At 47.7% G+C, this 15,547-nt stretch overlaps 1 protein-coding gene across 1 annotated transcript in view; it reads left to right on the top strand.

The window, feature by feature from the left end:
• The window catches only part of TMEM255A (transmembrane protein 255A), a 48,516-nt gene that overhangs the window by 28,006 nt on the left and 4,963 nt on the right, over positions 1-15,547 (top strand). Inside the window, exons 8-9 of the mRNA XM_045881906.3 lie at positions 5,629-5,791; positions 11,531-11,674. Of these exons, the coding sequence (XP_045737862.1) occupies positions 5,629-5,791; positions 11,531-11,674 (307 nt within the window). The remainder of the gene's footprint in view (positions 1-5,628; positions 5,792-11,530; positions 11,675-15,547) is intronic.

Genomic DNA, 15,547 nt, shown 5'->3' with positions numbered 1-15,547 from the left:
GGTCATAAACCAAGGCCCACGAGACTTTAAGAGGCAATGATCCTACAATAGAGGGCAAAGTTTTTCCTTGTCTCGAGGCTTTCTCCAGCCAGCGCCAGAGAGATCTGCACTCCGGGCCTAAACATAGCTAGCAACAAGCATTCTGAGAGACGCGGGGGCTTTAATTTTGCCGAGCGCGTGTTTTCCTCACACGAAACCTATTTTTAATCGATTGGCAGCTCCCCGAGTCCATTTCCTGGAAAGAAGTCCAAGAAAAAAAAAGTAGGAACAAAAACATCAGGCAGTCATTTGTACAGAGCTATGGAAACAGAGTTTCTACTGTCCCCTCAAACCCACAGACCTTCCTTGACATCAAGGCAGTGAGGTTTTAATACCAAACATAGATTATTCCATTTAGCCTTGTGCAGGAAGGTGGCCTTCTCTAGGACACAGCTCCTCAGCAGCTGCCTCTCAGAGCACTTCACTCAGCTTTGGAGAGGTCAAGTCAGATCACTGGTTTCCAGCGTGTCACCTAAAGGAAATGGAAGGATATGGGGTGGTTTGTGAACTGCTTCAGCTGGTAACAAAACGAAAGGAGATAGCTTACTTTCATTCATTCCTCCCTTCAGCAAACTTTTATTGAGCTCCTGAAATATGTGCCAGGGACTGTTCGAGAAGAATAGGTATGGAGAAAGCATAATTTTACCCTGACGGAACTCAGTTTACCAGCGGGGTTGTGGGGAGGGCAGCTTAGACCCATACAAAGATTCCCATGATTCCAGGCCCCTATGGAAGAGCAGAAGGATGCCCTGCTGCCTCATCCAAGATCTGTTGCCTCCTCCTTCGTTAAGGAGGCAACTGAAACACAGAGAGGTTATCTGTTTCTCAAGGCACACCCAGCAAGTTGGGAGCAAGAGGGTGAAAGCCCATATTGGGTAATCAAGCTCATGATCAATGCCACAGTCTTTGAACTCAGTTACTCAGTCACCAGGTATTTATTGATGACTTACGATGTTTCTACCCCTGTGCTCGGCAGTGAGGAAGACACAACAGATGTGTAAGAGATGACCCTCACCCTCAAGAGGTTACAATTTAGATGGAGACGTTACGTCCACCTTGGCTGTAGCCTCAGCACCCAGCACAGTACTCAGCACTGAGTGGGCCCTCAATAAACATCGGGTTGAATGACTAACTGAATTACTGACATTTGCAAAGTGCCAAACTAAGAGGAACAGACTGTCTGAGGCTGTGGGAGTCCAGGGAAAAAGCCAATGAATGGGGCACTGGAGTCCTTGAGGAAGACACTAGGGAGATGGGTATGGAAGCTTCAAGCAGTGGGAGAGGTTCGGACAGGCAGAGAACAGAAGGCAGTACCTTCCATGCAGGGAGAGAAATCTGAGCATAGGTTTGGAATAAGTACCCAGCCTGGCCAGGGCCGGGCTCCTGGGGGCTCCAGGCTAGCTGGAACGCGGACTCCATTTTGGACTCGGGTTATGGCAGACTGAGGAATTTGGACCCCTTTGCCGGAAGGTAATGAATGGGGAGCCATGGAAGGATTTTGATTAAATGAATTATTCCATTTTAAAAATGTTTGAGGAAGCTTAATCGGGCAGTGGTAGGGTCTGGTAGGAGAGCCTTGCAGGCCTGGAGACTGAACCAAGTGGAATCATGAATCTCACACAGAAACAGACCGCATTCATTTGCTAAACCCTGAACCAGGGCTAAGTATTAATGTTCTTTTCCTTCATGGTTAAGTAAAAAATATTTCCAAAGCTGCTGAACCTGCCCAAACTGGAACCAAACATATAGTATCTAAAATAATTGAGTATTTTTAAACAAACCACTAACCTATCACGGTGGTGTGGTCTGTGCCTTTCAAGTGTCAACCTTTTTTTTTTTTTTTAAGATTTTATTTATTTATTTGAGAGAGAGAGAGAGAAAGAGCATGAGAAGCGGGAGGGTCAGAGGGAGAAGCAAACTCTCTGCCGAGCAGGGAGCCCGATGCGGGACTCGATCCAGGGACTCCAGGATCATGACCTGAGCCGAAGGCAGTCGCTTAACCAACTGAGCCACCCAGGCGCCCAAGTGTCAACCCTTTTAATAACGAGATTCTAAGGTTCGTTGCCAGAGGCTGGCTCTTAGAAGGGGAAAAAAAACGTAGCTACATGTTTTGCCGGGGGCTCTTATTATGTGCTGCCGTGCATTCTCTCATTAAATCCCCCAGGCTTGGAGAAGCTAAGCAAGTTGCTCAGGGTCAGACAGCAAATAAGTGACAGAGCTGGGATCCAAATGCAGTCCGACTCCAGAGTCTTCTGTGTCGTCCTGCCTGTCTGTGTGTACTCGGCCCGCCCTCAGTGTGTTGGGAAGTAGACAGAGATAATTTGGGGGAAGTCAGAAGCTGACTCTTCAGCCTTCCTGCACCCCGACAACCCCGCACTCATCCTTACCCACGGGCCTGCCTTTTGGCAGTCCTGTCTGCGCCTCTTCACGACAGTAAGCTATCTTTCTTTTCACGGAATAGATCTCTTTATTAATAAGTGATACTCTTGAGAGTAATGCCTTAAAATCCCAATAAACACGGGATATGTTCATATTTTATATCAGAAGCAAGAATTTTTCAAAAGGATGATGAAATATGTCTTCTTTCTTGACCCCTCTTTTTTAGTATATGTGCTGCCGAAGCGAGCATGTCTTGACCCCTCTTTACTGGATCATTTCTCCATCCATTGTCTAATATCCTAGGTGCTATGGAGCCAATGTTATGGCCCATGGTTCTCTACTAGGTTCAGTGAAAAAAGAAAAGATAAGTAATATGAAAAGAGGTAGCATGAAATATAAATCTGGTTTGTTTGATTATAATTAATAATGATAGAGTAACAGAATTCGACAGTGATTTATGTCAGTGGTGCTCAGTTTTGATTTGGGGAGGCAGCAAAATGTCATGGTTAAGTATAAACTCAAGGCCAGAGTGTCTGAGTTCAAATCTCACCTCTGCTACTTAATTTCTGTCTCTGCCTTGATTTTCTCATCTGTGTGTAACAGGGATAAAAATAGCCCCTACCATATAGGGTTATTATAGAGATTAAGTAAGTTAGTGTTTGCAAACTGCTTAGGATAGTACCAGATAATAGTAAGGACTATAGCACTTTTTGCTATTATAATTGCATTATTTTTCAGAATTGTAGATTTGATCGACATCTATGATGATAGCTAGATATACATATTCTTATTTGATACTATCAAAAAGAAAATATTCTACCTGCCACAAGTAATAATTACTTTGGAGTTACTATGTTCATGGATGTATGCAGAGAGCCACGGGTCTTTAAGCTTTAGGCAATAAGCTTTCTGTGTATCCCTTCCTGCTTATGGGTGGGCTCCAGCTCTGCCCTTGAACATACTGAAATCCAGCTCAAATTCCAATGAATGAAGACAACTTTAAAATTTCACTATGGAAGCTTACTATTTAAAACAGTGGGTTTCAGGGCACCTGGCGGGCTCTGTCGGGTGGAACGTGTGACTGTTGGTCTCAGGGTCGAGAGTGTAAGCCCCACTTTGGGGGCAGAGTTTCCTTTAAAAATAAAAAACAAACAAATAAAACAGTGGGTTTCAAACATCAGTGAGCTCGTTAACACAGATCCCTGAGCCTCACCCTAAGAGATTCTGCCAGATTCTGTGGGACTGGGGCCTGGGAATCTGCATGTTTAAGCATCTCTTTCTCCAAGACATATGCACCCGCAGACACACAAATAACACACTGACACACACAGGCAGGCACTCATACACACAAACACAGATGGTTCTGATGCAGTCTGTCCCGTAACCACAGGGATGGCAAGTCCTCAGAAGAAACACCGAAAACACTTATTTTAAAGAATCCTAAGATAAAATAAAATCATCTGTGAAGTTTAAAAGTCTTTTCTTGGGTGAACAGTCCCTCCCTGGTTCGCTTTGGAGGCTAAGCTTTAATTTTTTTCCCCCTTTTCACTTCCAGGGTTCTTCTAAGAGGGGAGTCCCACCTAATAACCACCCGGACGCCAGGGGCGTTTTGGTCGTGACTTTCATTTTAAGAACCACAGTGTTGGAGATTCATTAGCGATTCCAGCGGCCAAGTTGTAAACTAGTTTGCAACATCAAAGAAGACAGGGACTTTCATTGAATCAGCTCAACAAGTGTTTATGGAGCACCAGCTAGATGTCAGGGACAGCAGTGGACAAAACAAACCGAGTCCCTGCCCTAGAACTTCCGTTCAGGTCGGAGAGACAGACAGTAATGTGTGAGTGCTAGAGAGCAATTCAAGGAGGGTAATGTATTAGGCAGCTCAGGCTGCCATGGCAAATACAAGAGACATTCATTTGCTCAGAGTTCTGGAGGCTGGAAGTCTGAGATCAGGGTGCCCGCATGGCGGGGGTCTGGGGAGGGCTCTCTTCCTGGCTTGCAGACACCCACCTTCTCCCTGTGTCCTCACCTGGCCTTTCCTCAGTGTGTGCATGTAGATGGAGAGAGATTTCTCTCTCTCTCTCTCTCTCTCTTCCTCTTTTTATAAAGCCATCAATCTTATCGGATTAGGGCTCCACCCTTCTGACCTCATTTAACCTCAATTACTTCCTAAAAGCCCTGTCTGTGTCGGAATGCAATCCTATTGGGAGTTAGGGCTTCAACTTGCGAATGTTGGAGGAGGACGCAATTCAGTCCACAGCAAGTAACGTGAGGGACGGTGGCTGGGCGGGGACGGGATGGGGGGTGGCTTTGGACTGAATGTGGCCAGGGAAGGCCTCTCCAAGGAGGTGAGATTCGGGTTTTGGGCAGCAGCTTGGCTTCAGTTTTTTCCTGGGACGTTGTTGTTGTGTTTGTTGCTGTTTTGTTTTGAAAGAGGAAACGGCGAAATCTTTGAAGCCTGAATTCGGATCCCAGCTTTACCACTTATGACTTGGGCAAGTTCCTAACCTCTCTGTGCTTCAGTTTCTTCATCTGGAAAATGGGAATGGTGATAGTACGTACCTCATAGAATAGTGTAAGGATTTGCGGTGCTGTCTAGTAGAACTTTCTGCAATAATGGTAATGCAATATCTGCTCTGTCCAGTGCAATAGCCCGCCTCTAGTGTGGCTCTTAGAAGTGTGGCTGTTGAGCACTTGAAATGTGGCTGGTGAGCCTGAGGAACTGAGTTTTTTGTTTACTTCATTTTAATTAATTTAAATTTAAGCAGTCACGTGACTAGTAGCTACCATATTGGACAGCACAGATTTAACGAATCCACGCGCGTAAAATGCTTAGCACTGTGCCTGGCACGGAGTAAGGGTCAATATATGCTATCTAATACTGAGTACTATTGTACTGTTTTTCCCAATCATAGATTTGATCGGCATCTATGATGATAGATTGATAGGCATACCTATTCTGTTAGTGATGGTGACAGGTGTTTCCCTGGTAGGGGGGAGGTGGTTTTTTTAATTTTTTTTTTTCTTGGATAAACAGCAATCACACTTTATCATAGTGCCTCGCTCCCCCAGTGCATTCATGGCTGTGCTGTCCCTCACCCTAGCTCCCCACCTGCTCACCTGTCTTTTCACTGAGCTGCGTGGTAGCCAAAGCCTCGGGGGACAACCTGCTCCCTGGGGACTGATGGGTGTGTGCTTCTCCCTGTCCAGCCGCGTGGAGATCACCGGTGGGTACTATGAATACATCGACGTCAGCAGCTGCCAGGACATCATTCACCTCTACCACCTGCTCTGGTCTGCCACCATCCTCAACATCGTCGGCCTGTTCCTGGGCATCATCACTGCCGCTGTCCTTGGAGGCTTTAAGGACATGGTAAGGAAGGAAGTGCCTTCCCATTCCAGAGGCCCCTGCCGGGGGCCAAGGTGGAGCCTAGGAGGTTGGAGGCGATGGGGACCCATGTTTTGAAGGGAGGAATCAGAAGCCATTGCTCTAAGAATGTAGCCGCCTTCCAACATCTCAAGTTGAAGGAACCAGGCAATGTCATTCGTCTGCACAAATTTCTTGTTAACATGAGTTGCCCATGTTCTTTTTTTTTTTTTTTAAAGATTTTATTTATTTATTTGAGACAGAGAGAATGAGATACAGAGAGCATGAGAGGGAGGAGGGTCAGAGGGAGAAGCAGACTCCCTGCCGAGAAGGGAGCCTGATGCGGGACTCGATCCCGGGACTCCAGGATCATGACCTGAGCCGAAGGCAGTGGCTTAACCAACTGAGCCACCCAGGCGCCCCCGAGTTGCCCATGTTCTTGAGGCACATTCTGGGGGCGGGGGTGAGGAGCTGGTGCCTCAATTCTCCCGTTCATGCTGGTTACGTAAACGTAGCCTTTCATGCTCCCCCCCCCCCCCCAACACTCACTTTTAGTAGAAACCTTTCTGGGCAGTGTTTTGTTTTTTTTTAAACAGATTTGGGAGAGATGGAAGAAAAGAGGTTTTTTAGCTCAGGTAAGAGTAATGCTAGTATCCCCCTCCCCAGGAATTTCATCCTGGAGTTTCTCCAGAAAGACCACGTGGGCTCTTCTCTTTCTCCACTGGAAGGGCCAGCCCTGGGCTAAGCTGTTTGCAGGGTCTTGTCCTCAACCTCAGCCTCCCCGAGTTCCCTATCTTCCCTCTCAACTCCTGGCCATATTTGTGTGTGTGTGTGCGCGCGCGCACCCAGTAAGTGCCCCATAATAGGGGGCTTCTTCCTTCCTGTGCTTTTAAAGCGTTGCTAAGCATTTCTTTGCTCATTTAACAAACCTTGATCTCTAACTATGGCGATAATAGCTTTAGAGCTATGGTTGTCAACCTGGCTTCCTATTAGAATAGAATCACCTGAGGTGCTTAAAAGAGCCCAGATGCCTGGACCCCTCCTCCAGAGTTTCTAATTTAATTGGTCTAAATTGAAGCACGGGCATCAATATTTTTACAAGTTCCCCAGATGGTTCTGCTCTGCAGCCAGGATTGAGTACCACTGCTTTAGAGGGGTCCCTCATGTGTTTAGGGAATTATTTTGTGCCTAAAAGGGGTTTTCCTTTGACCCCAGAAATGAGGCAGATAGCCCCTCAGCCCGGGGCTGTTTCTGTCCCATTTTGGGCTCCCTGAGGAACAGGAACCTGAAAGGCAGTTTGTAACTTGACCTTGGACTGTCAAAAGGCTAAGCAATGGAAAGTGAAAGGCGGGGGTAAGACAAGGGAAAAGAAAACACTCCAGAGCACGACCAAGTTGTCAGGAAGTTATTGAGTGTTCCTGCTGGTGACTCCAAGTCAAGAGAATTCCTTCCCCGCTCATGTCCTGTCTGTCTGTCCCTCTTTTTTTCTCTCCCTCTCTCACTCACGCATTTCCTTTTTTTTTTTTTTTTTTTACTTTCTATTTATTTATTTATTTTTAGAGTGAGAAAGAGAGTGAGAGCCAGGGGCGGGGAGGAGGGAGAGGGAGAGAATCTCAAGCAGACTCCACGCCCAGCGCAGAGCCTGACACAGGGCTCGATCTCACGACCCTGAGATTACAGCCTGAGCCAAAACCCAGAGTCGGGCGCTCAGCTGACTGAGCCACCCAGGCGCCCCTCATACACACATTTCTCATTCCTGCGCCCCTCCCCATGCCAGGGCAAGCCGGAGCACTGAGGAGTGGGGGACGCATCAGCATAGATGGGACCCTCGGAGGGAGGAGGTCCCGTAGGGCTGGGCCTAAGGGAGCTTTGGGGTGAGAGGGCTTCAGAAAAGCTTTTTCTGGGTTGAACAGAGGATGCCCTGTGTTCTTGGAGACTTTCCCCAGGGGGCGGCTAAAAGCACTAGGAATGTTCCAGAGAACCCTTAACACCCATCCTGCTGTCCCATCTCCTCAACTCGCCAACCCCAGAGCTTCTCCTCCAGCCAGAGTGGCTCACATTCTGCACTGTGACCTTTGATCTTTAGGGGGAAAGGGGGTTTGTTGAGGGTCTGTCCTGAGAGGTAGCAGTGACGATGGTCCTTTATACGAAGGGCTTTTGCGCAATTACTTTCTTCACGCCTCCCCACTATTACTACCTGATGAGGTAATTACTGCCCCCATTTAACAGATGAGGAAACAGGCCAACAGAGGTCAAGTGACTTGCCCAGAACTAAACAGCAGAGCTGGGACTGGAGCCCAGCTTTGTCCAATGCCAGAGCTTTTGCTCTTTCTACTGCACCCCAGCTGCCCGGACCAACGTTTGGATAGCCCTTTCCGGTTCCACAAGTGTTTTAACACACATTACCTCCTTTGTTTAGCGGCTTTAATTTAGAACAGTTAAAGGCGAGTTGTTTCCAGCTGTCCAGAGCTTCCTTAGGCGAAAAGGAGGAGGAGGGCCAGAGAAGTACAAATGCAGGGCCTGGGAACTCAGTCAAGGACCAGTGGGCAAAACGAAAGACCGAGCGCAAAGATCCGATTGGTGAGATGGGAGAGCGAATGGGAATGGAAGATGGGGGGCCCAGGGAGAGCCCTTACTTTGATGGCTTTACTAAAATGAGACGTGGTGTAGGCCATCCTGGAACATCAGCCAGGTGAGCCTAAATACCGTCTTTGGCCTGGGTCCAAGCGCGGTTGGCGACTCGTGGTGTGCCTCCCCGCCGAGCAGAAGGCCCGGGGATCTGCAGGGAGGCCCGCGGGGGGCTGGCTGGTGAAAGCCGCTCCTAGGGAGTGAGGACAGGAGCCAAGGGCTGGGAGCTGGCAGCTGACAACAGGATCAGCTAGGAGCCGCTGCTTCCAGAATGTGGCCTCCTGAGAGGAACAAGGATGTCCTCATTCCCCGACCAGAGGCGGCATGGGGAAAAGGATCTTTGAGAAATGTTTGATGAAGTGTCTGTTGACCCAAGATAGAAGAAGTTGAGATGGGTCTTTAAAAGGTGACTGTATCTTGCCAGTTTCTCCTCTTCGGTGTCTCTGGTTTGGAGGAAAGCAGGGAGGCATAAAAGTGGCACTATTTCCAAAGTCCGCAATCATCGCCTCAGAATAGACTCAGTCTCGTCCAGGCAAGACTGCGTTCACCATTTCCTGGGCCACCTAGAAATTTCTTGTTTCCCTGGAGCTCAGAATGTGCCTGATCAGTGATGGGGGGCGGGTCTCACAACTTCAGAGCCCCAGAGTTGTTGTTTTTTTTTTAAGATTTTATTTATTTATTTATTTATTTGAGAGAGAGAGAGAGAGAGAGAGAGAGCAGGAGAGGGGGGAGGGTCAGAGGGAGAAGCAGACTCCCTGCTGAGTGGAGAGCCCGATGCGGGACTCGATCCTGGGACTCCAGGATCATGACCTGAGCCCAAGGCAGACACTTGACTGAGCCACCCAGGCGCCCCCGGAGCCCCAGGGTTTTAACAGAAATGCACACAGTGCTGTACACACACACAAACAGACACAGAGCCCAAATGTGTTGTAAAATCACAGTTAGCAATGTAAGGCCTCTCTTGCCCTGCCCATTCTGTCTACACCCTCTACCCTGGACTCTCCTCTCTTCTGTGCCTTTTCTGTGCTCATTCCATCCTCCTCTTGTGTTGTTTTCTCTGTAATAGTCAACTTCCTTTCAAAGATGATCCCGCCCCGCCCCGCCCCCCGCCCCGGCCTCTTCTCTGAACACACAACAATTTTTAGAGATAGAGTTTACATTGCATGATTGTTTCTCTCTGGCTAGGCTTAGTTTATTTGCAGAGAAGAACTGGTTTCATTTTGCAAGAGCTGGAGAGCGTGCTTTTAACTGACAGAAAGCCAAGGGAACATGCTTTCTGGGACTTCCTTGGGGATGAAATTTCTTCTTAGCATTCTGGTGGAGAGGTAAGGGCGTTTCTGAGCACTCTTTCTCTATAAAGCGAGCCAGCCCTTGGAATGGTCAAGAATCTCAGCCCTCTCCCGAGCGTGGGAGGGGCTGACAAACATTTCTCTGCTTGTCTGGGAGCTGCATTGTAATGCCTGAGGTTTGTAGCTCTTCAAACCTCCCAGAGATGTAAACAGTAACCCACTCCAAGGAAGAGAGCAGTAGAACTGTGTTGAAACTTGCTCTAAGGAAGATTCCTCTGCCAACACCCCCAGCGTGGCTGCCTTGTAGCCATTGCCAAAGCCTGCCCACACGCTTTCATCACTTGAGAGGAAGCTTCTGCTCTCCGTTAATGTGGAGTAGATATGTACCAAGAATCAAGACTCATTGATTTTGCAGACAGCTCTTGATTATCCATGCAAATGGCAGCAATGTCAATGACACGGAAAATGGGGAAAACATTTACCCTGCACTTTGACCCATGTGGCACTCATAAGGTCCTGCTTGGGACAGCCCTGGTTGGGAACTAATGAGCAGTGGTGACTTCCTTTAGCAGTGTATTTGGGATCTTATTCTTTTCTTTGTCTTTTTGTTTTTTTACATGATTTCAACTTTTCTATAGGTTCGAATTTTTAAAAATAATAAATTGGGGGGAAATGACACAAGTAATACCTATTATATATAAAAAAAAAAATAGAAGGGCACCTGCGTGGCTCAGTCAGTTAAGGGTCGAGCTCTTGATCTCAGCTCAGGTCTGGATCTCAGGGTCATGAGTTTAAGCCCCACACTGGGCTCCACATTGGGCATGGAGCCTACTTAAGTTAAAAAAAAAAAAAGGAAAGAAAGTGAAGGGTCCCCATTTACCTCCTGATGCTACTTCCCTCCCCAGAGATAACCACAGTTGACAGTCTGTTGTGAATCTCTCCAGGTTAATTTCTTTTCATTTACAAACGTACACACATGTATAGTTGTTCGGGTCTTTGTTTTTACGTAAGTCAGGAATCATGCTATATGATGTAACGGGTTCATTTTTTTTGGAGGAGTTTTAGGTTCACAACAAAATTAAGAGGAAGGTATAGAGGGGCGCCTGGGTGGCTCAGTCATTAAGTGACTGCCTTCGGCTCAGGTCATGATCCCAGGGTCCTGGGATCGAGTCCCACATTGGGCTCTCTGCTCCGCGGGAAGCCTGCTTCTCCCTCTCCCACTCCCCCTGCTTGTGTTCCCTCTCTCACTGTGTCTCTGTCAAATAAATAAATAAATAAATAAAATCTTAAAAAAAAAAAAAGAGGAAGGTATAGAGATTTCCCATGTCCTCCCTGCTCCCATCCCACACGTAGCCTCCCCCTTTAACTACATCCCCAGCAGAGTAGCACATTTATTATCAAGGATGAACCTACATCGCCAAGTCATTGTCACCCAAAGTCCGTAGTTTACCTTAGGGCTCACTCTTGGTGTTGTCATTCTGCGGGTTTGGACAAATGTATAATGACTTGTACCCATCATTATACTATCACACAGGGACGTTTCACTGCCCTATAAACCCTCTGTGCTCTGCCTGTTCCTCCCTCCCCCCAGCCACAACCCCTGGCTACCACTGATCTCTTTATGGTCTCCTTAGTTTTGCCGGTGGCTTTCTAGTCTTGTTACTACTTAATGATGTCTGCTGGACGGCTTTCTCCAGCAGGGACCATAGGTCCACATCATTGTGGCTCAAGAGCTGCATGGTATTGCACAGTACGGACGTGCCAGTTTATTTAATCATTCTCCCGGTGATGAACATTTATGTTGTTTCTACTTTGTGTTCTTCTACAGAATCCAGCTCTGCCAGCGCTGAACTGTTCTGTTGAAAATGCCCACCCGACGGTTTCTTACTATGCTCGTCCTCAAGTGGCATCGTACAATACCTACTATCATAGCCCCCCCCACCTGCCGCCATATTCTGCTTACGACTTTCAGGTATGTTCTGAGGGAAACACAACTCTCCCGTGACTCTTGCTGCCATTCCTGCTATCTTGTTCTCTCCCTAATTATGGAACCTCCCTCCTATGGACAAGGTAGCCAGGCCCTCAGCCTGACGGCCTTCAGCAGCCTGTGGGTACCAGTAACGAGCTTACAGACTATAGCAAGGCAAGATGGGAGAGATGGGGAGGGTGGGAAAGACACAGGAAACAGAGAGATGGAAGAAAAGGGAGAGAAGGAGCGAGGATCGAGGTGTCCCAAATTGCCTTGACCAGCACCCAGGAGGGGACGTACTCATTAGTACGTCAGTATGGACCCCTGTCCAACCGCGGCTTTTCCCATTCTTCTGCCACAGAGAGAGGCCTAGACCTGCTCTTTAGCACAAAGGACTCTGGCCACACAAGGGATTGAATGAAATCTGTAATGAGGAACAAGTCCCTTGTTTTTCTCCAGACTTCCTTAACTAGGACTACACGGAGAAAGGGTTTTGTTTTGTTTTTTTAAATAACACCCCCCCTCCCCTTTTTTGCCTTGTTATCACATGGGTCCGAAATAGAGTTACCAAATTTGCACTTTCCCCTTTTCCTTTTGAGCTGAGACAAAGCACAGAAAAACAGAACCAAGAAAGGCACTTAATTAAAAGGCCTTCATTGTGTGCAGAGCACTGGGCTAGGCACTTCAAGGAAACAAGCAAAATGGTCTTTTCAACATTTACAGTGATCGGCAACCCTTGACCATAGAAGAGTGGGATTACACGGAAGTCTGGTTAATTGAAAATTTGAGGACCAAAGGAAATACCTTTGAAAGGAGAGGAGCCCATAATGAATTTGCTTCTCCTGACTAAGGGCCCCTAGATGCTCCAAGGGGACATAAAGGCATGACTGTTTGGGGGTGCTTCCAATTAGCCAGCCAGTTTACAAACACAAAGCCCTTGGGCAACCTAATTTCAGCTTTAGATTAACAAAATAATTGAACCTGGAAAGCCCCATTTTGTTGAAGACAGTGTCCTTTTGTTCGGCTTAGATGCTGTGCGTGGAGGTCTAGGCCTGTATATCGCAACAGTAATATATATAGTGTGACCACGGACTTGTTCACTCTTATAAAATGCAGAACCAGAACAAGGAGGTGTCCATCAAAGCTTGGGAAAAAAATAATGCTGGAACTTGTTCTAAAGCCTATAGTATTTACAGGCAGACAACAGAGGGAACTCGTTACCCAAATAGGTGCTACACAGACTGGGAAACACAAATCTGTTCAAAAAGGGCATAGACAATTTCAGCAGGGACAGAGGCAAGAGGAGTCCTTTAAGAGACTGCAAGGATGGGGGCGCCTGGGTGGCTCAGTCGGTGAAGCATCGGCCTTTGGCTCAGGTCAGGATCCCAGGGTCCTGGGGTTGGGCTCCCTGTTCAGCAGGGAGGTTGCTTCTCCCTCTCCCTCTGCACCCCCCTCTTGCTCTCTCTCCTGTGTGCTCTCTCTCTCTCTCTCATAATTAAATAAAATCTTTAAAAAAGAGAGAGAGAATGCAGAGATGTTGAAATTTAACACAGCAATAAAAAGTAATAAAAAGTCATCTTAGGGGGCCCCTGACCAGCTCAGTCAGCAGAGCACGCAGCTCTTGATCTCGGGGACTGAGTTCAAGCCCCATGTTGGGCATAGAGCTTACTTTAAAAAAAAAAAAAAAAGGTCATTCTGGGATAGAGGGGCCACAGACACATAGGTCCAGCCCAGGGGCTGCCTCCATTTATTTTTTATCGAAGCAAATTATGTTGATTATATTGATTTTAGGAATTTTCACTTTATAACGAACCCCTGAAGTAGGAACAATCATCTCCCTGCTGATGGTCCTTGTACACTCTAAGATAGGAAGCCTCTCTGTAGGGTATTGAGACATTTCTTCATCCATCGTTCCTCACTCAGACACTACCCCAGGGATGAAAACAAGATTGACAATGCCAGTGGTGACTCGGGCTGTTGGCTTCCGTTCAGTCGGTGTTTACTCTGTGTTCCCATGTGCCAAGCACTGTGCTAGGAGCCGTGGATAGAAAGATTGATTGCATTAAGAAATCAGGGACTTGGGGAGCCTGGGTGGCTGAGTCGTTGGGCGTCTGCCTTCGGCTCGGGTCATGATCCCAGAGTCCTGGGATGGAGCCCCATATCGGGCTCCCTGCTCAGCGGGAGGCCTGCTTCTCCCTCTCCCACTCCCCCTGCTTGTGTTCCCTCTCTCGCTGTCTCTCTGTGTGTGTGTCAAATAAATAAATAGAATCTTAAAAAAAAAAAAAAAGGAAATCAGGGACTTGAGTGGGGGGTGGTCAGGGGACAGCAATGGAGACAAAAAAGTAAATAGTCTATTACCCAGAGTGCTGTGGAAACCCAGCAATAGGGTCCCTAACCCAAACCTACACTGTGGGTTTATAGCACGGACGTCAGGGATTTGTGGAAGCCTCTACTTTTTAAGAACAGCTCCTATTCACTGAGCCCTTGTTCTGCACCAAGCATGGTGCCGAGTGCTTCACGTATATCATCCAGTGTAATCCTTTGAGGGAAACAGTCTTGTCATTGCCAGTCTCTTGTCATTGGAGTCTGTCTGACTCTAGAATAGGCTTAAAGAATTCTTTGGAGAAGCTGTAAATCTGAGCCCAGCATAGATCTTTTTTCCCCCCAGTTAATTTTAGGATCTTTATATTTTTTACTGATTTAAATTATGGGCTTCCTAATCATGACTCAGAAGGGGTCTCTAGAGAGTAAATTCTCTCTGATTAATTATTAAATTGCTCCCCACTCTAGCAGCTGCTGGGACACTTCTCATACCTCTCCCGGTTCTTTTTCTAGGTTCGAGCTGTCTTTGTGTTTCCTTTTTGGAGACTTTGGAGTTGTGTGGTGTGGGTTTTGAGTGATGTGGGGTTTTAAATTTTTTTAGAGACTTTATTTATTTTAGAGAGAGAGAGAGAGAGCACAATGAGCAGGGGGAGGAGCAGAAGGGGAGGGAGAGGGAGAGAAAAAATCTCCAGGAGATTCCGCACTGAGAGCAAAGTCCCACGTGGGGCTCAATCCCTCAATCCTAAGATCATGACCTGAGCCAAAACCAAGAGTCAGACCCTCAACCGACTGAGCCACCCAGGCGTCCCAAGTGATGTGTTTTTAAGGACTTCACTCTGGTCAGATGGCCCCGAGGATGCTGTGAGTGCTGAGCTGGGAGAAACGGGACTCTTGCAAACACTGGACTCCACGGTGTCCTCCCTTCATGAGCTCCCCATCCCCCGAGACAGGAAGGATAGAAACTGAGACTACCTTTGCCTCCTCACTAACCTCCCCACTCACTTCTGTTACCCCCACGTTCATTTCCCTCCTGCCTGTACTTTGGTTTCAGCCAAGTAGTCCAAATTCCGCAGGGTATAAAGCATCGGTTTCTACTTCCACTGGGAAATTCAACCCAGGGGAGCTTTGTGTAAAACCTTAAGGGGTTCCAGCCATACTTCCCAGCCGGGCCTACCAGCCTGGTCCCCCTACTTCACTCTAACCAGGGGCTGGTTCCTTTCCTGTCCACCTGGTGAATTGCCACGCCTGCGCCTTGCCCCTCTTCTCGCTCCAGCCTCCCAAGAAGCGACTCCGGAAGCTCCAACTGACGGAGGCCCAGCAGTAGGCTATCTAGGTGCTTTTCATGCTTTGCGCTGAGCGGGGATTCCAAGCTCTGTTCTTTTGAGCTGCCTGTCCCATTAGTAAAGTCCACTCGGAGGCAGGAACCAAAAGGCACCAGGCCAGCTCCCCAGCAGCAACAAAGCCAAATCCTTCCCAAGGTGCCTGCCTGTTGCTAGGAAACTACGTGCTGGTCCTGTGGGTCTTGTCCCCCACTCCCCCCACTGGGCCCCAAGG

Source organism: Mirounga angustirostris, unplaced genomic scaffold, assembly GCF_029215605.1.
Source record: "Mirounga angustirostris isolate CCGP_5_RB_7025 unplaced genomic scaffold, mMirAng1.0.hap1 SCAF_11, whole genome shotgun sequence".
Taxonomy (NCBI): Eukaryota; Metazoa; Chordata; class Mammalia; order Carnivora; family Phocidae; genus Mirounga; species Mirounga angustirostris.
This window is presented reverse-complemented; position numbering and strand designations above follow the sequence as displayed.